Source organism: Phoenix dactylifera, chromosome 13 (assembly GCF_051530095.1).
Source record: "Phoenix dactylifera cultivar Ajwa chromosome 13, Ajwa_hap1_PhDact_Kaust_v1.1, whole genome shotgun sequence".
Taxonomy (NCBI): Eukaryota; Viridiplantae; Streptophyta; class Magnoliopsida; order Arecales; family Arecaceae; genus Phoenix; species Phoenix dactylifera.
The window spans coordinates 6,930,849-6,957,777 of record NC_143202.1 but is presented as its reverse complement, the minus strand read 5'-3'; the positions used below and the strand labels follow the sequence as shown (position 1 = coordinate 6,957,777).

The following is a 26,929-nucleotide window of genomic DNA, read 5'->3' as shown; positions in this document are numbered from 1 at the left end:
TTAGAGGTATTGACCGATCCAATGGTTGAATGTGATTAGGAATCACAAATAATCAATTAGATTGATAAATGAAAACCCGCTAAGAGTTAGTGGCTAGAAGAAGGAACAATTGCAATCGAATTGCAATTTAATTTAATTAATTGGATTTAATTAATTGGACTTGATCATGAGTCCTACTTGGAGTGGGAATCATGGAGTCCTAATTGGATTAGGATTTCAAATTAAATTAGAATCCTATTTGGAATAGGATTTCTAAAGTCCAAATTGTCTTAGGGCTGAAAATTGAACAAGTCCTGATTAGATTAGGATTTTCTTAAGTCCTAATTAATTTTAATTTTAATCTAATTAATTTTATGACTCCTAATTGGATTAGGATTGAAGAGTTCAATAGAGTCATGGCTCAATTAAATTCTAATTGGATTAGAAATTGGAGGAAATTGAAATGGGTTCACAAAAATCCTATTTTGACTAGGATTGGACTCAAACAATGGACCCAAATTAAAACCCCCTTTAATTTATTTAAATAGCAGATTTAAATGAACTTGAGGGAGGGGCCCACGCCCCTCCCCTTGGGGTGTGCGTGGGAGAAAGAGGAGGGGCGCACGCCCCTCCTTGTTAGCCAAAAAGAAGAGATAAAGATGAGTTCCTAAAAAATAGGAACTCATCCTTATCTCTTAACTAATTAAAGGGGAGCATGGAATTTCGAAAAAGATGGATGTTTTTCTCCTCATTCCAGCCGTGAGCACCCTCCTCCATCTTCCTCCTTTGAGCCACAATCAAGAGAAGAAAAAGAAAAGCTTGGGACGCCCTCTTCCTTCTTCATCTTGGTTCCAAAAAGGAAGAAAAAGAGAAAGGCTGCGGGTCTTGTTTTCTTCTTCCTAAATCCATCCTTCTTCTTCTTCCTCTCAAGCCAATCAAAGGTTGATTCAAAGGAGAGGACTTCAGCCATCCATAGCCATCTCTGCAAGGGAGCTAGCATCCCGGTGAGATCCAAAGGCTTCGATCGAGTCAGTACTTCGTGTGGATACCTGTAGAGGCCGGACGCGTGTGCGGCTTCCACTGAGCCTTGATCAAATACCACGTAAATCAGATTTACGGAGACCATCTACCCGCACAAGGTGAAGATCTGATCTTCTTAATGATTTTAAAATAGTTTAAAATAATTTAATTCTAATCTATCTACAAACGAAAGGTTTTAAAACACGTTCATGCGATGAACAGATCCCGCATATGTTTTTCCGCTGCAATCTGAAAATTATTTCAAAATTTTCATGGCATATGAGGGATGCTAACAGGTTGACCCCTGACTGTTAGGGGTCAACCCTACCTGAGACCGACAGAAAACTGCTCTCTATCGTCTTTCTGTGACATCTTGAGGTCGATCCTTCCTTCACTGGGGTCGACCCCTCTGAGACGAACAGAGAACTGCTCTCTGTCTTCTCCCTGTGACTTCCTGAGGTCGACCCTTCCTTCACTGGGGTCGACCCCAGCTCTTCATGAGTCGATCCCAGCTTTCCATGAGTTGACCCCAGCCTTGCAGAAACTGAATTTTGAGCTGGTTTTCCTTTGGATGCGTCACACATGAGCCTACATATGCAACTCTAGTTGGAATGAGAGAATTGGTAGGTGAGATATCTAGCTAGTTATTCTTAGATGTAGTTTGATTGCTTCATTATAGTTATTTTAGACTAGGTTTTTAGTCATTTGTTTATTTTCTTGCTTCTAAAACCATCATAAAATCATAAAAATGCAAATAAGAAAAGCACAATATTTTATTTGCTACATTATTAGAGAAACTCTAATTCTTAGTCGAGATAAGAGAGGCTTTGTTAGTCCTGCTTGGTTTATCTTAGTAGTGACCTTAACCAAATTCTTTTGCCACTGAATTAGGTGAACTCTTTTGCTTCCATGCACAAATCATCACTTAATTGAAGTTGAGTCAACCTTTTCCACTCTTATTTATAAAATTACATGATGACTGTTTGTATCAAGATAAGTATGCTTTGCAAGCTCTCTCGCAAGTACTCTCTCAAGAACTCATCATCAAATCGAGTTATTCCATCCTATTCAAGATCCGCTCTATTTTCATGATTTGGATGATGGTCAATGATGTAATGGTTCCCATGAATTGCAAATCGAGAACCATGTACAAATGGATCGTGTGATTCAATGGACTCACCCCATTACAGTCCATTGCATGAAGGTAATAAATCCTCAAATGGAGAAGATCCAAATTCATTGCACCCACCCTTATATAGACATCAATGAATTTATCTCACTCATTGGTGATGAGAAGGGATTTGGACTCTATTCATGCAGATTTATTGCACTCATTTTAATTTGGGTAGATGCATTGTATTAGCCATTCGATATAAATGTATCCCATTGGCAGCATAGCTAGAAATGGAAAGGCATCTCACTAGTAATTTTAAAGTGTGCAACGTGGTGCATATCTAACCATCCGCTAATGCATCCCTTGGCATGTTGTTTCATAAAGCTAGCCTCACCGCAAAACTCTAAAAGTTACTTCTTCTCCTCCTTAGCTCCTCTGTGGAAATATTCCAACAAAATAAAAGAAGAATACATAGAGAAGAGAGAAGAAGAATGATAAACATCATCTTTACAAGCTTTTCGATTTCTCATATACAACACTATGTGTTAGCATTGTTATTCTTGTCGGCTTTTGTCGAAGGGGCATCAACAAATGCAGAGGTGAAGCGATTTCCAGGGTTCGATGGCCAACTACCTTCAAAACACTATGCCGGGTAAGATTTAGACCCTCAAACAATATGAAATGCATGTACCCATAGGATAAGATTCCCTAATCTCTATAAAGGTTGGATTTATGTTGTTGTAATTTGATAATTTGATCCTCAAATATATCATACGCCTCACATGAGATTCCCTAATCTCTATAAAGGTTGGATTTATGTTATTGTAGCTCGAGTTTGATTGCTTCGAACATTAGGATCTTGAAGTGGGCAGAATTCCGCCCTTTTCCATTTTTCTTTCTTGCTTTCTCTTATTCTTGTGGTGAAACTCAATAAATAGATATTGAGGCTCTATCTTTACAGATTTTTGGAAGTCCTCTTTAAAGTAGGTGAAGGCTTTGAATGGTCCTTTCTTAGATTAATGCTCAAGTTGAAGCTCTACAAGTGGTGGATGGCTTGTATTTCTTTTTTGTTTTCCTCATCCACTCAATCTCCTCGATCCACTCTTTCTCCAATTAAATTTGGAAGCATTTACGGCTTGAAAAGCTATTGAGGAGCTATTTTTAGCTGTTAGAGAGAAGCCAATAGCCATTAGAAGCCATTTTATATGCTTTGTGTTTACAAGAAAACTAGTCATTGGAGCCATCAAGTGTAAAGAAACTAACCCCTACAGAGCTAGAGCTAGCCCTTGAAATCTGGAGTTGACTCTTGAAGCCCTAGGGCTAACTCCTGGAGTGCCTAAAAATGACTATCTTCTATTATTGGCTTGTGGCTTTCTAGGGTCGACTTCTGCAAGTTAGGGGTTAACTCCTGAGGTTCTAGGGTCAACTTTTCTTTACTTGGGGTCGACTTCTCTACTACAGAAGCTTTCAAAATATTTCAAATATTTCTTCTCTAACCTTTCAAACTCATTGAACTTCCTAAAAAACTCAACTTTTCTATTTTTAAGGCAAGTCAAACCATTAGAACTTATACTCATATGTTTTATAATCATCAAAATTAATCGTGTAGGTCAACTGCTAGGCCCTCCCTTGCTTATATCAAAGAGGGTTTTAGAGAGGAACCAAAGGAAAAGAAAGAACTAAAAGACAGAGTCTCCCTTAGTTATGATGATTTTTGAGTTACCTCTTTTGCAGGGGACCTTTGGGTTTATTTATACTTGGGATCTCACATCTTTAACGAATCATATCTCAACAAACTTGGGGTCGTGCCATAACAGACTACTACTATGACATAACAATCTTGAGGACGTGTTATAATAACTTGGTACATGATGAGATTGTTGAGGCCAAGTATAAATTTGAGGCGAAGGGACCGAGCTGCTTCCTTTATCGGAAGATCCTGCTCGGCTCAGATAGGTGGCCGAGTTGAGCCTAGAGATATCGGCCTCAAAAGTCTATCGCCTTAGTTTTACTCATCCCAACAGAGAAGATCAAACTATAATGCCTTGGAGAGTTTCTAGATGTGCGTGGGTTGCCATATGCGCCTAGGCTGGATAAATCTCATTGGGCCAATTTTCAAGCCTAAAGCAGCTTTCTAATTCAAGGGAAGGAAGTAACCATATATTAGACTCCATGCCCCTTTAATAAAGGCATTAACTCTGAAGTAGGATCCCCTGAGGGATGAGTTATGATGCTCTGCCTCCCAAAGCATCATTTGATCGTTTGGAGCAATGTTGGTGCGACATGTGTTTGTTGATCTTGGTAGAAAGACAACTAAGCGGACCAATCGAAACCATCCAGAATTCTTTAAAGAAGGTTAAAGTCCCTTGCAAATCCATTATGCTTGAGAAACCTTTAAGCATTACCTCCATTACTCTAAGAGGTATTCTTGCAAAATCTATTCACTAAGTCACTCTAAATCAACTTTGGATGCTGTTTTTTCTACTCTTCCCCTTTCTTTTCTTTTAGGTATTTGGCCTTCTTGTTTATTTTCCCTTTTTTACTTTTGTAGGATGGACTCTCCTTAGGAAATATGTCTTCATAATCATGTGAAAATGCTTCATCTAGCCTTGTAGGAGGCCAAGGAGACAACAACCGGGGGGGAGGCCAAAGTTGGATCCTTTAAGAGCATACTAGAGGATGAGTATAAGGACCAGCGGGCTTGCAGTGCATTAGGGCCCAACGAACCTTGACAATACATGAGGATGAGTATAAGGGCCAGTAGGCTTGCTTGAACCTCAAGGGACAACTGGCCTTGAGAATACACGAGAACGATTATAAGGTTCAGCAAGCTTGCTTGACTTTTGAGAGCTAATACTAATAGGCCTTTGAGTCAGCGAACACTTCTAGTGTTTGGGCTGAGTGTACCTCCTAGATTGAGCTAGGATTTTCAAGATAGGAGATCCTTTGAGGTCTCAAACTTCCATAAATTGGTATGACCTATAATGCTTTAGTCCCTTGGTAGAATTTTAAATACAATTACACTATCAATTAGCTGTAGTAAAGATAAAGATTCAAAGATAGAATTCTTACTAGTTTTTATATCTTGCCATTGCTAGGATCAGAACTTTTCGAGTTAAACTACTCGACATGGATGCTCCCAACTTGTCTAGGTTCTAACATCATTTTTCTTAGGCTAAAGGGCTTGGGCTCCTCACTAAAGGTCTTTAGAAGATAGTGGCTATCACCCTGACAAGTAGTTGATTATCATCCTATATTTCTGGAGTTTGCCTATCTTGACCAAAGCTCTTATGATCACTCACAAACCATTCGAGGTGTCCTCGCCAGACTAGGGCTTTAATCTTATCTTTTAGTTGAAGGCATCCCTCTGTATCATGTCCATAATCTTTGGGGACTTGGTAGTATTTACTCATGTGCCTCTTCTTGGCAGGCATTCATAGCTTTCAAAGCCAACATAAGTAGTTTCGGTCCTAGGTCTCCATCAGAATTTGGGTTCTCAATGCATTGAGAGGAGTATAGCTCTCAGACTTATATGGTGGACTCCAGGGTGGTACAACACTTTGCTCTTCTTGGCTGCATTTTTTTCTTGGGTCATCCTTCTCGCGATCTTTACGGTTATGGCTTTCTTTCTCCACTGCTTCTTTCCGAGCAGCAATGGTTTCCACGATATTTATGTACTTGTCCACCCAAGTTAGGAGCTTGGACAAATCCTTTGAAAGTCTCTTCTCTAAGGAGAAGCTAAAGCATAAGTTCTTTAGTTTGTTTATAGCCGCGGGAATTATGATGGAATGGTCCAGCTCACGTACTTCTAATGCCTTAGCATTGAACCGGTCAATGTAGTTTTTGAGAAACTTATCTTCTCCTTATCTAATAGTGGACAAGCTTATTGAGACTTTTCTTCATCTTTTGCTATTGATGAAATGGGTGGCAAATTGGTGGCTAAGTTGGAATAAGATATTATTTTTAGCTACTTTAAAAAGAGGTTAGTAATTGTTAGCTCAATTGGTTGGAATCTCTCATCTTGGCCTTGAAGGAGGTCCAAAGGTCAAATCTTAGGTATCACCCAAAAATTAAAAATGTTTCAAATAACATATCAAATAATAGCTTTCATTTTGTCTATGTAATAGCCTTTTTTTTTGGATAAGGTTTAAATGATTACACATTAGAGGTTGCCTAAACTGTAATGCGAGGGATCCATAATAGAACTAGTCATTATATTATTGTTTTAGTAGCACTACCACTTCATTTCACTATTATTACATATTTTGTTTATCTTCAATCACCCAAATCACAAGCTGCTAACTATTTATGCTTTACATATTATATGTCTCAATAAACTTTCTTTGGAAAGGGAAGAGAGAAAGTGGATTGATTTATATATATCAGGATAAGTGAGAGGGTATTCTTAGTATAAAGATAACAAACAGAATAACAAAGAAATATTCTTTGATTTTGTAACTATCATTTTTGAGTATGAATACTTGTTAGACTTGTGTTTATCAACTTTCATAAGGATAAAAATAAGTTAGATAAATGGAGGGAGGGATGATGGTGCAACAGCAATTATCTTAACAGGTTGGCATCCTTCTCTCCATAGGAGAGATCCCATGTTCAACCTTGGGTAGTGTCAAATAACATATTATTGCTTAAAAAACAATGGAGAGAGGAATGAAGAAGGAAAGAAAAGAGAGGAGTGAAATTTTCATATTTTAAAGTAATGACATTTGGGGGATCGTTTGTAATTGACGTTTTATGTTGCCCTCCATTATTGCTACAACTTGTAGTAGCTCTACTTTAACCACTTATTATTGATGCTTGTTAGTGATGAGCTCTTGCTACTTTTACCAAAAACTATTTTTAATCTTTGAGGCAAAGGGACAATAGGATGTTTGAAATGACTTGTAGTTTTCTTTTAATTTCTTATAATATTGCAATTTCCTACTTGCTTTGCTTTCCATTTGTCACTCTTGAGAAATTCTCCATCTAAATTGTTTTCTTACTTAAGTGGAAATTTTTATTTTCTATAGTGGTTGTCGTAGGTAACAACAATGCATCTATTTCAATAGGATTTTAAAGAAATTCTTAAATTGAAAGCATAAAGTTATTAGATATCATACTTTTACATCTCTTAGATGTGTTTTGCAGATATTCTTATACAACAAGTATAATATTACATAACAAAACTCAGATATATATTTGGATATGGCTTGAACTTTTGGTAACTATTTTCTGTTATAATTATTTACTTTTAATTTCTTTGCTTACAGGTATATAACTGTGGGTAATCAAGCTGATGAAAGACACCTATATTATTATTTTGCTTCCTCAGAAAGAAATCCTTTAGAAGATCCACTTACAATATGGATAAATGGTGGTCCTGGTTGTGCAGGAATAGGTGCACTTGTACAATTAGTTGGTACGAAGATCATATATTTTTTATTTAATTTTTTTATTTTTAGTTTATAATATCTTCCTCTAATAATTTGAGATTTTGTTTATATACAAAATTATAATGTTAAAGGTACGTATAACTTTATATTTTCATAATTTCATTAATAAAAAAATAATATCATTGATGTATACAAAATTGTTATAAAATTAATATAAGCTTAGATATATAGTAAGTATAATTTATTTTTATTTTACTAATTTTAAACTAATTAATCATCAAAAATAGGTTAAAAAACTATTATTTGGTAAATCAAATCCAATCAATTTTAATGTTATACTAAGAATAATATTATAATTTTATTATAAATGCCAAACTAACTATAGTTATATAATATTACAAGAAAAAAAAAATAAAACTTTATCTTTAGTGCAATTATAAATCATATCAAAGAACAACAAAAGTATTACTAATAAATAACTTATTTAATATAATTGGTTAACAAAAAATATCACAAGATATTTGTTGAATTGCAATGTGCATTTTGTAAACGAATGAAATTTATATTTATCTCAAAAGTACCACCTAAAAGTTAACTATTACCGAATGAGTTCTAAGTGTTATTATAGAGTTTACTAGGTGATCTATTTATGAATTTATTCTAAATGTATTAAAGTTCAAAGTTAATTTTAAATGTAGTATTATTTGATATGCTTGTTTGTCTTATTTCATTGACTAAAGTATTTAATGATTTAATATAGTTGAAATAGTTTATTTCCAAAAACTACTTTATTAGAAATTTAGTTACCTAAAATACTTGTTTGATTATTTGTGATAACTTGTTTCAGGTCCGTTCAAGATAGACTATAATCAATTTCATATTAAAGGACCAGCAAAACTCAAACAAAATCCTTTTTCGTGGACTAAGGTATCATATTTAAATAGATTGTACATGGGTAGTACATATAATCAAATCCATGCATGAAAAATTGTTTATGGTCAAATTAGCTATATATTTTATGTTTTACTATTTATATCTGTTTACATCCTATCTCATTAACTTAGTTGGAAGTCATGAGCAAGCGCTATATGGACAAGTCTAGGGGAAGTAAAGATAGATCGAAATCATGTAACTTTTATTAGACAGGATAGGGCCCATCCATAATAAATCTTTGTAGTGGTTGTACAGACTGAAGAGGTAGATTCAGCTAGGATATTGATGAATAGACCAATAAATCAACTATAATATATAGCATATGAAGTTGAATAGCTAGCAGTAGATTAAGGCGAATCGGTCTCCATGATGCTCTCAAGTATAGAGACCAAGTTATAGGCTAGATAAAGAGAGACAACTAATGCAAGCAACATTATGATAGGCCAAGACCGGTAGGATATGATCATTGATCTGATAGTTAGCATAGAGAAACCATGCTAATGAATGTATGTGGTGGAGAAAAATTAGCGTTAATTATCAGAACTATCAAGAGTGAAGGCTAGTTATAGGTTGTAACTATAGAGTAGGTTTATTATGTTTAGTCTAAATAAGTAAAATTGTACTTTGTGAAGGTGTAAATTTATTATTCTCCCATTCAATAATTTTAGTAATTTGACACTATTTCCTTGTTATAGTATTACTATTCATAATAACATCTATGGCATGTGTTTTCTTATGTAAATATAAATACCATATTAAAAGGCATGATTTAGGTCTTTTTGTCAATAAATTTAATTAGCAAACCATTATTATTTTATGATATTAGGTATTACTATTCGTAATAAGATCTATGGCATGTGTTTGCACATATTTATCTATGCTAAATCATTATCTTCCAAAATTTTATAGCATAGTTTGAGTTTAATACCACGATAGTTAGAACAATTTTGAATATTATCTTTATTCTTATAAATTGGTATTACAATGCTATTTCTCCATTCACCAAACATCTTCTTGAACTTGAACAAATTAGTTAACTATATTATTCATACGCTACTAAACACTTACAAACCTCAATAGGAATTCTATCAGGTTCAACCGTTTTTTCTATTTTTCTATTTTTCGTATCCTTCATTACCTCAGATACTCTAATTCTATGAATATACTTAATCTATCGTTTGTAGATCTAATAAGGCATCCTGAATTGTTTACCTGACTTTCTTCAAATGTATTATCACTAACTTCATCTTTCTTTGGTCTCCTCCTCCTTAACTAAAATCTTTTGACTTTTATCTTTAACACATTTAACCTAAAATCTCTAGTTTTCTTTTCTCTTAGCCTTACAATCTTAGAGATGTCGTCCTACACTTTTTTAGTTTATAACCTACAATATAACATTTTATACTCTTTGAATCTAGCCTCTCATACAACCTTCTTAACTTACTTCTTAACTGGCTTATAGATTTCATATATATATATATATATATATATATATATATATATATATATATATATATATATATATATTTAGGTAGTATTCTATAACACTCTCTTTTCACCTTAATAGCCAACTAGAAGTTCCCTTTCCTTATCAATGGTCTTTTATCTTTGATCCTCCTAATACTTTAACAAGCCACTTTCTGAATATTGTTAGCCAGTTCTTCCTACATGGTATTGGTTTTCCCATCTAGACTCCATTTTCTTTTCTTCAACATTCTATTCTTAAAAACCATTCGTCTTTCCTATCAAATTTTATGGCCTAATCCGCAGATTCCTATTTTCTTTAATCTTTCTCTTTCATTTCTTAATACACACATCCAAAGCTATCAATTTGTATTGGATGATTAAACTCTCAACAGGTATAACTTTACAAAAGTTATATAAAACTCGATTAGTCTTTCTATTAAGGAAGAAATCTATTTTGGTAGTATTATATCCACTTGTAAAAGTTATCAAGTGAGAGTCCTTTGAAAGCAAGGTTCAACTAACACTAGCATATATGCTATCATGAACTCCAAAATGATATTTTCTTCCTTGTTTCTATCTCCAAAATTGTAACCTCCTCAAATAAATATCTTCTCTGATAAAAATTTCTTGAATTAGTCTATCTATATTCTTCAAAAGTGTTGTTTTGTAACATCATTAATCTTACCAGAGGAGCATAAGAAGTAACAATATTAATGTACTCTTTTCTTACAACTATATCAAGATTTCTATCTCCTACTCTCTTAAGTAACTATATCAAACTCTTATCCACAATAATTCATACTCTATTTTATTCTTGTGTTTCCCAATATACTGAAATTTATTACCAGTCTTACCAACTTTTTTTGCTTTTTCTCCTATTTGCATAATCTTTCGTAGGCAAGTTATGTTCTGTCTCCTCCTAACCATTGTCTCTATTAGTTCCATCAAAACAACCCTATAATCCAAGTTTCCAACATATTCTACTTTCCTAGACTAACTTCTTTACTAACATTTGTCTAATAAAGTATGGGAACTTTTGCCTAATTCTCACTACATTCGGGAATTAGTTTAATGTAGCACATTCTTTGACATTGGGAAGCACATTATTCACTTATATAGTGGTCTGACCTTATGATTACCCATCTCAAGTACCTACTGCATTAGTTTCCCTTCATCCATTTAACGATTTTGTGGTTCTCATTTACGAACCCATAAAAATGTAAAATAATTGAAAATATATATATTGAGATGATGTCATTTGTTGTTAAAAATGAGAGTAGAGACACTTTTGAATCAAGACCTCTTCTTTCTGTGAAAGGTCACTTTGAAAGGAACTTGAAGAGGACATAGTTGGAAGTGCTTAACATAAGCAAATATCCCCTAGTAGGTGCTTATGTAGGTTAAAAGATTTGATGATATAAATTGGAAGTACTTTCTTTTTTTCGTAAATGCTAGGTTTAGATATTTCACTTAGGGTATGTCTGTTGCTCGGAAAAGGCTTTGAAAAATTGGTAGGTTCAGAAAATTGAGTTTTGGAGTTGTTTGGTTGATTCTGAATTTTTCTTTTCCTTAGAAAACATTTTCCTTCGACAACCAAGCACACCCTAATACATTTTTATTCCCAAAAAAAATCACTATTTAAAAAATGATTAATCTATTTTCAAAATATTATATTTTTTTTTCATTTTGAGTACCTGTCTTAATGGGCTATACAATGGAGGTGGCCTCTATTGCAGTTAACTCCTCAAACCCTCGTGAAGTAGAGTGGACCCTAGATCATTTGGTACAACAACCTAAAATTTTACTAGCATCGTCAGGTGATACCTTCTCAAAGTATCATATTTTTTATTGACTGGCATGCGTCATTATAAAGTTTGTCTGAATTTTAGATATCTCTTGCAGACAGGGTTCCACATTGCCACCCTTGCCTTTATTTGTTATGTTAACAAAAGCTTGGTTTTTACAAGTAGATCAAGGATGTGTATAAATTACAGCCCTTCGCTGGCCATCATGACACTATTTTCTATCTTCTCACCTACCTAACATATACCAATAATAAACACTTCTCATACCTCGTATAAGCACATTTGCTTGTTTTCTACAATCATGAGTCATTATGTTATTTAATGATGATGCCCACACTACTAGAATCATATATACCATGCATTCAAGATCAAGTTAGAACCCTTTTCTTCATGAAGAACTTAAATCCCTACTTCTAATTCTAATAAGAAATAAAACTGCCATGTGTAAGGTAGAGTTAATTATTCTTGAATCTCTTAATCATGAACTAAAGCTTGTTCTGTTATTTCTCTTTTTTTGAGTAAAATATGAACTCATTACTACTTTGATTTGTTCTGTAAACTAAATGCCATGTTAGATTGTTTATTTTGCTTGTGCATAATTTGCCAAGAATTTTCACTTTTATGTTGAAACATTAAACTTTCTGAAATAGGTATCCAGTGTTCTTTTCGTGGATTCTCCAGTGGGAGTTGGATATTCTTATGCTGACACTAGCGAAGGCTATGTTACAAACGATTCTGATACAATTTCAGATTTGTATGAATTTGTTATAAAGGTTAGAAGAAGCTCATAATTTTAATTTCTTCGATTCAGCCAACTTTATTTACTAATATGTGATGTTGTTTAGTGGTTTTCTGAGTATCCTGAGTTCCTTCCAAATCCTTTATATTTGGCTGCATGCTCCTATAGTGGTGTGATAGTACCGGTACTAGCGCAGGAGATAGTAAACGGTAAGCCCATGCAGCCTAATACCTTTATTCTCTGTACATTTCTTTACATAAATTGCCATGAATCACGTGCTTTCCATTTTCTACACTTGTTCATGTTTGTCAGGAATTGAAGCTGGGCGAGGACCAACAATAAATTTTAAGGTTACGTAGTTCTTTACACAGTTGTAGTGATTGTCAAGTTGGTAATATATGCATGTTAAAATGAAAATTTATAGTGACTTCATAGTTGGAGTAGAACTTTTTAGATCATGCAAGGGTAGCTCGTGGTTTGTAGCAAATGTAATTAGACCTTAGAACTTTAGTCATCAGGTGCTGGCATATATCATTGATCATCAAGTAATGAAGTAAATGCTTGTCTAGTATAGTGAAGCTGGCATAACTGAGACTGTCCACTTCAAATAGGTAGTAGTAGGACTATTATCTGTAACATGTGTCTACCCTTTCACTTCGCTACATCCTACATCCTAAAAATGTTTCCCTTCTCTTGATGTTGTTGCAGGGCTACTCGTTAGGCAATGCTGCTAATGATATAGATGTGGAAAACAATGCTATGGTACCTTATGCATATCGGGTGGGATTGATTTCGGATGAATTATACAAGGTGAGTTTCTATATAATGCTAGATTTCTTTATCTCTGATCTTCAGAAGTTCTTGCACATCTATAAAAATGGAGGCATGCATCTGCATATCTGTGTTATAGTATCACCTTCAATGTTTCATTATTCATAAATGAAACAGGATCTGGTTGATTCTTGCAATGGAAAGTATTGGGACAAAAGCCACCCTGATTGCCAGAAGAACTTGGAGATATTTCAGACGGTAAAGCAAAGAATCTGATTCTTTGTAGTCTGTTTTAACTATTAACGAACGTTGCTTCTCAACTGCAGCATATTGAAGGCATGAATAAAGAGCATATTCTTTTCCTACCCTGCCATTTTCAAATGGGACTCAGCCTGGAAGACAGTCAATATGAAAATATCAGGATGTATGAGAACCTAGAAGGCAGAACTGAGTATAGCATATATTGCCATGTTAGTAATTCTTGTATTGATTATAAGCTCTATTTTTATTGTGCTTTATGAAATAGTTCAACATCGATTGTTTGTCACAACTTTTTCACTTGGAAGGAAAATTCTTGCTATTAAGCCGAGCTTATGTTCTTTTTAGTGTACATTTTTGAGAAAAAATTGCGGAAACAGAAACTATTTACGTTAAACTAAACTTTGCAGAAAATTATATGGAAGTAAGTGATTCGCACTTCATGACTAAATAGTTATTAGATTATTTAAAGAAAAGTGATGGAAAAGGCTACAAGTGTTAAGCTCTTGACAACAATATGATTGTTGATGACACTGACTTCTATTATTCTTGACAGATCTATGAACTAATTCCAGAAAGACTGTTTGATGCTGAAGACTCCAGGCAAGCTTTGCATGCAATGCCGGTATGGACTATGCTCTTGTAACAATAAAATAGATTCGTACTACTTGTGCTATAGACTAATCTCCCAAGAATTTTGGTGTTTTGGAAAATAACCATCCGTTTACAAATGTATAAGATATTATTTTATGCTATCCTCCTAATTGTTTGGCTAGGGCTTTTAGCAATTGGCTTGTTTGGATGCTCGCATATGTTTTTCATGGAGTATTCCTCAATTAATGAAAACCAAGGAAGTTGTACAGGTGAAGGGAGTGAAGGAATGTAACTGTTGAGGTTGGACAGGATATTGCAATCCTGATTGGCATGAGAAAGTATTGGGACTATGCCTTCCCAGCCCTTCTGGTTTAGTTAATTTCTTCTCCCCTCCCTCTACACCTGCCCTTGTTTTCCCCGTCTAGGGCTTATCCTATAAAGATGATATGGGAGTTTCCTAATAGGTATTAATGGATGTGGGAAACTAGAACCATATAATCTTCATTGTTTGATGACCTATATTTAAATAATAATGCTCATAAGATGAGATGTTCACAGATTTCTAGGTATTCTTAAGGCTGGGGAGCTGGGGAAAGATTTACTGCATCAAGCCAAGAACAAGTGCTAATGATTTTCTTTAAAAAGAAAAAGTTTATAACAATTTATTTCACACACACACACGTGTGCATGCATGAACATGTGCATGCACGTTAAAAGAAAGGACAAATGTGAAGATCAATTGCAAAGTTGATTTGGCCACTGATGATTTTCTTTAAAAGGAAATTATCGTCTAGAGCAATCGCTTTCACATGCATGCATGCTGCAAAGTTTATTTTGTCATAGTTATAGCTTAAATTTTTAACATTTAGTAACATCATGCATGTCATGGGCTGGACTCAACATGAAGACTAGCTAGATAGTATAGGATAACAAATCATAAGCTGGATAATCAAGCATCAAATGTCAATAAGTGAAAACTATCTTCATGCCGGTAAAGCTGCAGAAGAACTCCCCTCTGTGATAAATCTATCTGCACACCTGATCCTTACAGGAATCATCCAAAAGTCCGAGATAGCTAAAATGCCCTTGGGATCTAGATCACACCTATGATGTTTATTATCAGATAGTTTGTTTTCTTTCCTTTGATTTACATTGACTTGAAGTAGGTCTCATGTGGATAAAATGCTTACATTATTGTTTTCTAGTGTTTGACATTTGATGTATAGAGTGGGCATTCAGATCCCCAAAAGAAATATGATACAAAGATCAAAAAAATTATGATAAAAAGAACAATAAGGAAGACATTTCGACTATTTTGAGTGAAAAAGGATTCTAGGATGAAGATCCAAAATCATGATTTTTGTTGCTGCTTGAACTATACTATTAGAATTTGGTTTCTGCATACAGTAGTTTCATTTTAGGATTTTCCTTAAAAAAGAAAGTTTCATTTCAAGATATCTATTTAGGATGAAAATATTAAAAGTATTAAAAAGTAAAAAAAAAAACATACTTTCAAATAATAGTAAAAATAATTCAATTATATTAGATAGTATTATAACATTGAATCTTATTATTTGTAACATTTGTAGCAATTACATATTGGTTTGATCAAGTGATCACTGTGCTAGTATCGGGGCCATATTTATTGCCCAATTGCATGGTCCAGTATGCTCCTGTGCTGTTCTATCTTGAGCCTGTACCAATACAACAAAGAGGGTGGGGGAGAGAGAGAATATGAGAGAGTATAAGAGAGAGAGGGGGAGGGAGGGAGGGAGAAAGATGGAGAAGGCGGTGGAGCATGGCCCAACATGGTAGAGAGGCAAGGGAGAGAGAGAATAGGAGAGAGAAAAAGAGAGAGAGAGGTGGAGGGAGGGAGAGGGAGAGGGAGAGGGAGAGGGAGGAAGGGAGGGAGAGAGACAAAAGGTGGCAGACGGTTGGTAGAGGGTCGTGGAGGACCAGGGAGGGACAAAGGAGGGGCTTAGCCCTCCAGTTCCCCTTGCCAACTTTACTTAAATTGTTCAAAAAAAAGGGCCCCCATCTAGGACCCCTGTTTCGAACAAAATAGAAGAATTGGAGGGAGGATTCCCTCCTCTGCCCCCCGTCCCATCCTCTTCCCTCGGCAGTCTGCCAACTGTTCGCCATCCTTCCTCTCTAGTTGAAAATAGACCAAAAATAAATTATTCAGAACTAATTGAAATCATTGGACCTCAAGGGATTCTTGATTTATTTTCAATGATATGGATCCATTTCGATAAAAATATTTTAGCATTGGCTGAAACTGCAAATATTCTCTCATATGGTCTCTCACTTCTATTTAAATAGAAACGTAGGGCACCAACTTACGCACTATTCTATTATACTAGTAAACATCCTAGGAAGCTATGTATTGATAAGTATATGGAGTATCTCCTGGATGGTACCTTGTATGGATGAACTTCATTTTGACAATAGAGACTCCTAAGTAATTTATATACATGAACAGAAAAGTGATCAAAATTAGGTGTATTGTATACCAATTGATGAGAAGGCTGGACAAGATATGGATTTTCTATTAAGCCTGGTCGTGAAAAAGCACCTCTTGGAATTCAAAAATTATCTTCCTGTTGCTAGTATGCTACAAAATTCTAAAGTAATTGGTATATTGCTTCTGTTAAGGAATGACAAAATTAAGAGTTGAAAAGACATGTTGTGATAATTAATGGTTCCCAAGAGATAAAAACAACAGTAGGAGATAATAAAGTATTTTGCATAGTTTTGACTAATTCAGTCCTAAATAAGTACACTTCCAAAATTTACCATGAAAATTGTTTTCTAATGGAATTGTTTGAACATAAAAAAGGTACAATCAAAAGATTCATATGGTTCCTTAAATTGTAAATGGAATTTAAATATACTAGAGTTATTTTTTATTTGTTACATTTTCTATATTTTATGTACAAAAGAGACACGCATGCATACATTGTGTATGATTGTGCCTTCAAATCCATCTATTATGCAGATTGCAAAACCTGAAACAATTTGATTGTGTTGGATATTCATGATCTTACTATGTACAAATAACAAAGACAGAAAGTATATGTTGCATGAAAAAGTAATAAATATTTAATTTCTTTAGCTTTTAAATTTAATGTTATTGATAATAGACCAAGCATATATATTCATTTCTGTCAAGAACAAACCAAGTTTATTTATTGTAATTCTAAGTTGCAGCAATATATTCTATTTATTTATTGGAATGAAGTTTTTCGATCATGATTTTTTCATTATATAGGTTGCGGTGTCTGGACCATGGAAAAGGTGCACAAAGAGAATAAGATATGAGAGGAACATCTTAAGTTTGACACCATACCATTTGAACCTCACAATGAAAGGTTATAGAGCTTTCTTTTATAGGTATGGTTATAGAACTATTGCAATTTTAATTTTATTAATTCAATAGATAATTGATATAATTTAATACTCAAACTCATCAAATGTTTTGTTTTTTTTTTCTATTTTCTGTTATGTGCATCAAACTTGGACATAGCTTTACATCGAATTTGCACTTCAATGATCAAACGATGCTGACTGTATCAAGTGCATACCCAAAACTAATATAGGACTGTGGCATAGAAAAACTAAGTTTCATTTCCAAAAAATGACATGACAACTCCAACAAATTAGTCTAAACAAATCAGAGTCTCCATGGTTTCTGCAATGGTAATCCAATGTGTCAATGTGTTAGTTTCTCTCTAGCTATTCGAAAGCTTAATTAGGTTGCCCTAAAAATTATTGAGGGTACTCCTCAACAGCTTTGAAGGCAAATGACTTTTTAGTAGTTATTACTAGGACTAGTTGATTTATTTTACCAGTAGCTGAAAGACTAACCCCAACCATAGGAAGTATATGATAATTTTCTTTGCAATCCTTTCACATAGCAAAAATACTATTAATCAACAGTCTAAATTAACAGAGATTTTCAAGTGTGCAGGTGTAAGGTTATCCACAGGAATTTTGGAGAAATATATGTTAATAAGACCTTTGTTGCTTTCTTAATTCCTATAAAGAAACATTTATATGTTATTTTACTTATGTGCCTTTGTGTAGTTCAGACATTTTCTCAATGAAGTTGTAATGTCAGTTATAATGCTTAATTCTGGATTTTACCTTGAGATAGAAATAAAACAAATAGAGAAGGATGTTAGGCAAAATCTTTGAAGCTTAGAGAAACGGTTGATTCAACCCTTTTCGTATACTAGTTAATGTATGTTACAAGAGCAAGCATTATTCGTGGAATAAGTCTTATAAGCCACTACATTAAGAATATCAATGGCCAAAAGAACCTTGATCTACCTAACAGATACACTTGATTTTGGTGTACCTTGTGCACTCTCTAATTATGTCAACCTTCTTGAATTTAGAGATTGTAGCTGGATTTAAGACTTTCTTTTGTAAGGAGGGAGAGGTTCTCACACCACTATTTTGTTAAATAAAAAATATACATGGTACGGTGATTGTGAAGAGAATCAAGGAGAGAAGAAACAAGAAAAGAAAGGGAGGGTTATTAATGTGAAAATATCATGTGTTTGCAAGCTTGAAAGGTAGGATGGTCCCAGACAATCCAATCCTTAGCTAGGAAGATGCTGAGGAGGATTTTCTTGTGAGGGGAGTCCTTCCTTTGTAAAAATTATTTTACTCCTTCCATGCCCACCAGTAGAGAGCAAAGGTGTCCCAAATGATTTCTGAGATGTTTAGAAATTATCTTCCATCTCCATGTAGTCCAGGTGGCATTAATTCCACTAGAGCTTAGATGATGCTACAAGGTTAACTTATTTGTTTCCTATTTTGGTGATAGGATATTCACATGCTTTGAAGAAGAAACAGGTTGATGCTATTCACTTGTGAAATTGCATATATACATACCACTTCATGTGCTTTTCATGCAATTTGGTTAAAGAATTAGTTCAAGATGATCCGTCTGCCATGAGAAGAACTAGTGAAGATTTATGTAGACTATCAGTTGATACTTCCCCAAGATGAACATCCAAATTTATGACCCATACATACTAAGACATGGTTCTACTTCATTAGACAAGATGTAGCAAACAATGACGTGTAATTAAAGTTTGCAACAACTTATGACTAAGTTGCCGACAAATTCACTAAGAGTCTCGAGTATCAAATGATTCATAATAAAGAACCTCTTCTTGAGTCCCAACATCAAATTTAAAGGGGGATCTTACAAGTTAAACTTGATTTTTGGGCCATAATCTAGTATAAGACTATCTTTCAAAATCATTGAATTGAGACTTAATCTAATGAGCTCCTATGGTGTTTCATGATCTTTGTCTTTAGAAATATCTCTAGTCTAAACCAAAATGAAAAAGTGAGATAAGTGGAGATCTAGCTCAGAAATTTTTCCAAATAATCAAAGTAATTTGGAGTTGTAATAATTGTGGTAGTTTGATAGAGTTGGAAGAGTTCAGACATTGAGTCTGAAATGAAAGATCCAAGTGAGTCATCATAGGTCAAGTCAAGAATAAGATCGTAGTTTTATTATGTTGATTATCCATAAATTTATAGCATATCATGAAATCATACTAAAATCGAAAATTATGGCATGACCTTCCCTTATTTTGGAATTTTCTCGATATTTTTCGACATTGAAAAAGAAAGAGGAAAAAAATGAGGCAGGGAAGAGCCACCTTATCTTGTTTTAGGTTGGATCCTTCTTTAATCATCAAAATCTCAGACCTCCTTATTATTGAAAGAAAGAGGGAGGGCTGAAATCGGTTTGAACTAGTGCGAATCGACTGGTTCACACTGGTTCGGCTTCGAGCCACCCAGTTTGGGGTGGTTCGGAGGGGTGTTCTTAGAAAATAGGGTCAAACTTTCTAGTTCTATCCTGGTTTAATTCGATATATGGTGAACCGGGTAGTTTACTCGGTTCAGCAAACAATGATAAGAATAAAGACATGGTAGATATGTTAGACTCAGTATGGCAATAACTAGAAAGATTTTGAAAATAACAATTTTGCAAAATCATTATAGTTAATAATTAATTTCAAAAGAGATATTTGCAAATAGTTTTCATAAAAAGATATTTGACATTATCAATGATTCTAATGGAGTATAAACCATATAATTTGGGGTGAGACAATGCCATGCTCATCATCATAGAAGGATGCTAGGATGATGGAAGACTGAATTGAAAGATATGGCTTATGCAGAAATAGGGAGATCTACTAGTTTCCTCCTGCTCATCAAAAGGTTCAATAATGCAATATGGGCACCATGTCTCTATGGTGGACCATGCAGTTGATGAATAACTACTTGACCTAGAGAGATATGTCTTTGTGAATGAAAACCTAAGTTGACCTATCGCAGTAATGCATGTAGTATGTGGCACTTGTTCTAAGTTAATTAGAATAAGATTCTAGTTAATTATTCTATCACAAATTGGATCAAGTAATATTCAGATTTAATTGGAGAAGAGACGAGCTCGAGAAATAGTGTAGATATAGGGATTGAGCTAGTTTGGATCAAGTAAGACTAGACTTGAGACAACCTTAGTGTTGCCTAACTATGCAGCCCAAGAGGAGGGTAAATTGGGCTTCTCAAAAACTTTAAATAAAATGCAGAGGAATAAAACTTAATGAGTATGTGTGAGTTGCAACGTGTAATTAACAGACGTAAATATGCATGAGATTTAAGCACAGAAGTCATGCACAACAGAAATTTGTAGTAGTTTGGTGCCAATCCTGCACCTACATCCACTCTCCAAGATACTTTTCTTGAGAATTTCTACTATAATCTTTTCCAGATTACAATTCGATTGTCTTAATCAGGATAACAATCAACCTAGTTGATTTTTACTAGTAATCTAGCAAAACCACATCCAAGCCTTTCTTCAGGCTCAATAGAATCTAATTCAATATTTGGATGGACCCTTTCCTAAGTTTCAAACCCTAAAACTTATCTTAGCAGAGTGTAAGAGGAATATAGAATAAATGAATCACAACTCCTAAAATTTAAATACATAGAAATAAATGGAGTCTTGAATCAGTTGGTTGTCCTCGATTTGACTTGAATGCTCTTCACTAACTCTCTCAGTAGTAGATGATGTGATCGTTAAGCTCTTAATGAATGCACTTGAATGTTTTTCTTTTTGAAGCTCTTTTTTCCCTTAGTTATTCTATTCATTCTCTTTTCTATCTCTTATCTTCTTTTTGGTGTTCCCATGCAGTTATACCATTGAGGAATGGTTGGAAGACTCTTCTAGCCATTAGATAGGTCGAAAGAGCTGTTGTGTGACAAAATTGTTCATTCTAATTTATAGAAAAATTAGTCGATACTATTGTTAGGCACATATGGGTCAACTCGTTATTTTCAAGGATCAACTCACGATCTCCAAGAGTCGACTCATAATATTTAGGGGCTGACTCAGACTAGCGGTTGTTTTTATTGTGCTCTGTCTTTCTCCTATGACAATTGTGGGGTTGACTCTTTTGGTTAGGAGTCGACTCATCCATTGACACGAGTCGACTCATTATTTTTATAGGTCGACTCTCCAATAGACTGAATTTTGTTATTCTCTATCTTTTATCTGTAGTTATTTAGGGATTGACTCGTTTGTTTCTAGGTTGACTCTTGTCTCATTGGAGTCGGCTCATGATCTTTATGCTTTGATTCGCCAACACGGTGAATTTTATAGCTCTCTATCTTTTGTCTATGGCCATTCAAAAGTCGACTCTTTTTTTTTTGGATCGACTCTTGTTCAACTGAAGTCGGATTATGATCTTTGTGGTTCGACTCGCAAATATGATGAATTTTATAGCTTTCTGTCTTCTGTATGGGGCCATTTAGAGGTCGACTCATTTGCTTCTAGGGTTGACTCTTGTTCTTCAAAGGTTGACTCTCCAATGAGTTAAATTTTATTGCTTTCTATCTATCTTTTGAGATTGTTCTAAGGTCAACACTTGTTCCTTTAGGGTCGATTCATGAATGCATATCAGTCTGCATCAGTTTACTGGGGTCGGCTTGTGGTTATCCAGGAATTGACTTTTGAGATAGCCCAAGTTAAAATTCACTATTATTACATGCAAGCATTCAAGGGACACTTCAAGATATTTTTGGAGTCGAATCTCTTTGTGTAAAGCTTTGGATAAAAAGACTTCATTCCTCTATGTTGAGAGTTATAGAAAGGTTTCTTCTTGGCTTTCTATAAACATTTAAGTATAGTCCAACAAATTGATTAGTGAACTTTTTACTAATATATTTTTGCATTGTCAAAATCAAACCTTTGGGGTCAACACTTAGGGACACTTGGATTAGATCCAAGTGAGAGTAACCAACAAGAGTAGGTGGCTGCCGCCCATGCTATTGTAGCACCCAAGCGAGGGGCATCTAGATGTAGGGGTAGCCTTTAGGGCTAGCACCTCGGGCTTCTAGAGAGTCCCCAAAAGGGGGATACACTATGCACCCTTCTAGAAAGAAGGGGGAGCAGCCTCTCTAAAAGCTAGTATCTCCTATTTCTCACTCAGTTGGAGTACAAATGAAACTCTCGAGAGGGGCATCCAATTAAGAACACCTCCTCATTTAATCCTCTTCTTAGTCAAGTCCTTTTAGGACTCCAAGAAGGAGGCATCCCCTCCTATGTAAATAAGGAGGGGCAGTCCCCTATTTAAGGCATCCAAATCTAGGCCCGTACACATAAGCCGAGAGAGAGAGAGAGAGAGAGAGAGAGAGAGAGAGGATGCGCCCCTCAAGGCTAGTCGTCTTCCATCTCCAAGTTTGATTGAGAGAGAATCTAAGAAAGCTTGTGAGACGAGCTTATCTTGCTAGGCATCTCCTTGGCCTGTAGTATTGGAGACTCAATGCTAGGTAAGCTCTAGATCGGTGCATGGATTGAAGTGGCTGGGAGAGTAATTTTCAAAAGGATCATGTGCTTTTGCACTCTTCTAGAAGTTATGTTTCTTATATTATGGATGTTATCTAACCTATCATGCTAATCTATTGAAAAGAGCGATCATGTTTCCTGCTTTTATATTGTTTCCATTGCTTATTATCAAGAAAAAGGCCCACCATGTCATTCTAATTGACATTTTGTACCTGATTTTTAAACTTGCATATATTTTCCTACTGACATAGAATTTTAGCATTGGTAAACAACCACATTCTATGATCAAAATTATATTGCTTAATTTTTTTGTGGGAAGCTCAATACAAGATGGCTTTAGGACACTTCATACTTTCCTCAAAGAAAGTATTGGAATAGCCAAGGTAGCAATAGTTTACAATGTTATTGGTTTGCACTACTATTGTGATTTTTTCTGGTCAATTAATTACACGAAGTATAAGAATTGCTTCATTGGTACTCATGTTGGAACTTCCAACATCTAGATGTCTAATCTTTAAATGTGTATTATCAACATCTAGATGTCCAATCTTACTGCTACTTAATTGGAGAATTGTTAGTTTATTTTTTATTTGATCAGGGAGAAGGGAGGATTTCATTTAACCCACTCCACTCTAATCTCCCAAATAAAATAATAAATAAGAAGAGTTTTAGAAAGCGGGGATCTAAGACCTTTTCCTTTATTTTTTATGATCTGCAAATTGTGGTAATTATCATGGTCTAAAGGTAAGGCCTATGCTTTTTCCTTTCACTCTCTCTATTTATACTATTGATATCCTCCTTATATGAGTTGGATTCTTCTTCTGGTCAAAAGAGAATAAGAACTTTTCTCTTTTAATATCAATAAAGTTCAACCTAAAATCGGATTGGATTCTTCTCCTTACTACAATAGGATACAAATTACCAAAAATAATAAGAATATTTTAAAATTTTGAATTTTCGCAAAAACTAGATCTTGGCTCCTACATTATCTTCATCTTTAGTCATACTACTAAATTTTGTTTCTGATTAGAAGTTATGGCTTCCCTAAGTTTCTACACTTAATTGAGTCTTGAATGTGGTCGATCTTGCACTGAAGTTCATCCAGACCTACCCAAAGTGGCTAGATTAGTTCACAATGGATCAAATGATCCTCTTGGATCAATTTTAGGAATATGAAACTTGATATGATTTAGCAAAACTATGCAGATATACATAGTACTTCAGAAACTTAATACAATAGCTTGTTTTTCATTTATAATATGCATTCTCTATGAATTCTTTATCCAGCTCATGACATAAAAATTGCTTTGTCTTTCAGCGGGGATCATGATATGGTTATGCCATACACTGCAACCCTTCAATGGATTAGAACATTCAACTATTCCGTGATTGAGAAATGGCATCCATGGTTTGTTGAGAACCAGATAGCAGGGTATATTCATGTTACTTTACATATACAGATACACACAAGCACAAACACATATGTACAGATAAACATTATATACATGTTTTCATACATACATGTATTAAGTGTTGGACATGCATGCACACCGACCACTCTTCTTCTTCTTCTTCAAGTTCATTTTACTTATGTAATATTTGTTCCCAACAGGTATGCAATTAGGTTTGATCACAATCTATTATTTGCTACATTCAAGGTAATCAGTTTCTAATCCATGCACATCTGATATGTTCTGACATGGAATTTGTTTCATTATCTACTAGTGGATAACTAAATCTAAACCATGATTTTCTCGTAGGGTGCTGGCCATACAGTGACTGAATACATGCCTCGTGAAGCATTAATTGCTTATCAGAAGTGGATTGATGGAGCTGAATCTCTCTAGTGGCTTGTTACACATAGTGGTTATGCAGGCATAATACCAGCAATTATTGTTATTATTGCTGCTACTTCTTCTTCAACCAATTCTCTCTAGTAGCATGTTACATATTGTGGTTTTGCGAGCAAGAGTCCCAGTTGTTACAATTATTGTTGTTATTGTTGTTTCTGCATCATCTTCATCATCAAACTGATTTGTTTATGGGACCACTCTTTTGAGGAGTGTTGAACCAAATGTTGGAGATAAGTCCAGTTGGTTGCTAGGCAGCAACAATTGAATGACATACAAGCTGGAATGTTTTTTGTTTTGATGAGAAGAAATGGGTTGCCCCACAGTTCATTTCAATGAGACAATGAAATGAACAGTGGAAAACACATCATCATTAAACTAATTTATATTTGGGACAACTCTATTGAGGAGTGGTGAACCAAATGTTTGAGAGTTTAGAATGTTTTTTGTTTTCAGAAGAAAAGGGATTGCCCCATTAGTTACATTTTAGTGATACTATGAAATGAGCAGTAGAAAACATGCAAATCAGATACAAAACATAAAATTATATAAATAAACTTTTAAATTATGAGATTCTATCTTATATTTTGTTAAAGACACTTAAACCTCTTCCAACCTTGATGATTTAATCACTTTGATAAGATCCTCAGTAGAAGAAAAATTTATCTGGAAAATCTTTCATACTTCTCTCTAGCAAAATTCTCCACCATATGGCCATCACCAACAGATTCCGGCCAATCCTTAATCCTTTCCACACTCTGCTCTTCTTCTAGATTTGCCATATAAATAAAAAGTGTCCAGCCAACTTTTCACTTTTAGTTTTTTTTTCCATTTTATTATCGAAGATCGTGCAAATAGTTCTAACTTCAGGACATCTCACAGAAATAACCCAGTTTCTGGGGCTGAACTGCAAAATATGCGTGTGGAGAGATGCATCCAATTCTTTTTGCACTATTATTAGCAGCGAGTATATTTTCTTTGGATGCTATCCATGTGAAAATTTAACCTTGTCAAGGTCTTAAGCTTTTTCGACATTCCTGCAACTATTAGTCCTCCAAAGTTGAAAAATTTATAAAAAAATGACTGTGAAAACTCAGCTGGAAGTCCTCCATTTGATATTATCATGATCTTTACAGGTATAACCAACTGAATTTTTCAAAAGAAATTACTAGGACCGAGTTCAGTGCCGATGATGACACCGCTAGGTAAAGACAGTTCATCTCCCCCGAGCTTGGTTTGGTGAGGAGTGGTGGTGAGATGAGGTATGCTTTGAGCTAGTCACATGCAATTTGATATTCTTCGAACCACTGAAGGCTTTTGATCTACTTTAATGCTTTGGAAAAAGGTACATATCTTTTTTCCGATCTTGCCATAAATTTGTTGAGCACTGCGATGCGACCTACCAAGAGTTGCATCTCCTTTTTTGTCCTCAGGGGAGTCATTTTTAGTACAACATGGATCTTCTTTGGATTGGCCTCGATCCAAAGTTGTGTCACTACGAATCTGAGGAATTTCTCAAGATAACCCCAAAGGAGCACTTGCTTGAATTGAGCTTCACGTGGTACCTCTTCAAGGTTTTAAATGTTTTCTTAAGGTCAGTCATGTGATGCTCAGCCTGGCTACTTTTTACTAACATATCGTCAATGTACACCTCCATGTTGAGGCTGATTTGATCCTTGAATATCTTGTTTATCAGGCGTTGGTAGGTGTCTTTCGCATTTTTCATACCAAGGACATGACTCTATAGCAATAGAGTCCTTTGTCGGTGATGAAGAAGATTTTTATCTCATCCTCGAGTGCCATTTGAATTTGGATATAGTCTGAGAATGCATCCATGAAGCTTAGCCTTGATTTTGTATCGCAATCAAGATTTATGCGCAGGAGACATTAAGAGGTGTGTACATCTTAAATCTTAGAAGTGGGCTCCTTAGTTGGTCGGAGCTCTCCTCGTTCCTCTTTGGCATTTTGTCAGGATCTCCTTGGTTATTTTGAACCCACTTTTTTTTTTTTCTTCCCAGGCCTATCTCGGTTGAGCCTCGCCAAGCTGCCATGGCCCCTCTGTGTTGACATACTTGTCGGGTTGGGTGAGAAGCTCCATGTAATCCCTAGAGAAGATCTTCTCGAATGAAAA

At 34.9% G+C, this 26,929-nt stretch overlaps 1 protein-coding gene across 1 annotated transcript; it reads left to right on the top strand.

The window, feature by feature from the left end:
* The first annotated feature begins 2,403 nt into the window (after window positions 1–2,403).
* LOC103713928 (serine carboxypeptidase 1) lies at window positions 2,404–25,211 on the top strand. The gene is made up of 14 exons (XM_008800980.5): window positions 2,404–2,765; window positions 7,381–7,529; window positions 8,351–8,430; window positions 12,359–12,481; window positions 12,554–12,656; window positions 12,760–12,797; window positions 13,156–13,257; window positions 13,396–13,476; window positions 13,545–13,688; window positions 14,033–14,101; window positions 17,342–17,463; window positions 24,267–24,380; window positions 24,561–24,606; window positions 24,709–25,211. Exons 1-14 carry the CDS (start codon window positions 2,605–2,607, stop codon window positions 24,793–24,795), a joined length of 1,419 nt encoding a protein of 472 aa, XP_008799202.3. The 5' UTR covers window positions 2,404–2,604; the 3' UTR covers window positions 24,796–25,211.
* Window positions 25,212–26,929: the final 1,718 nt, after the last annotated feature.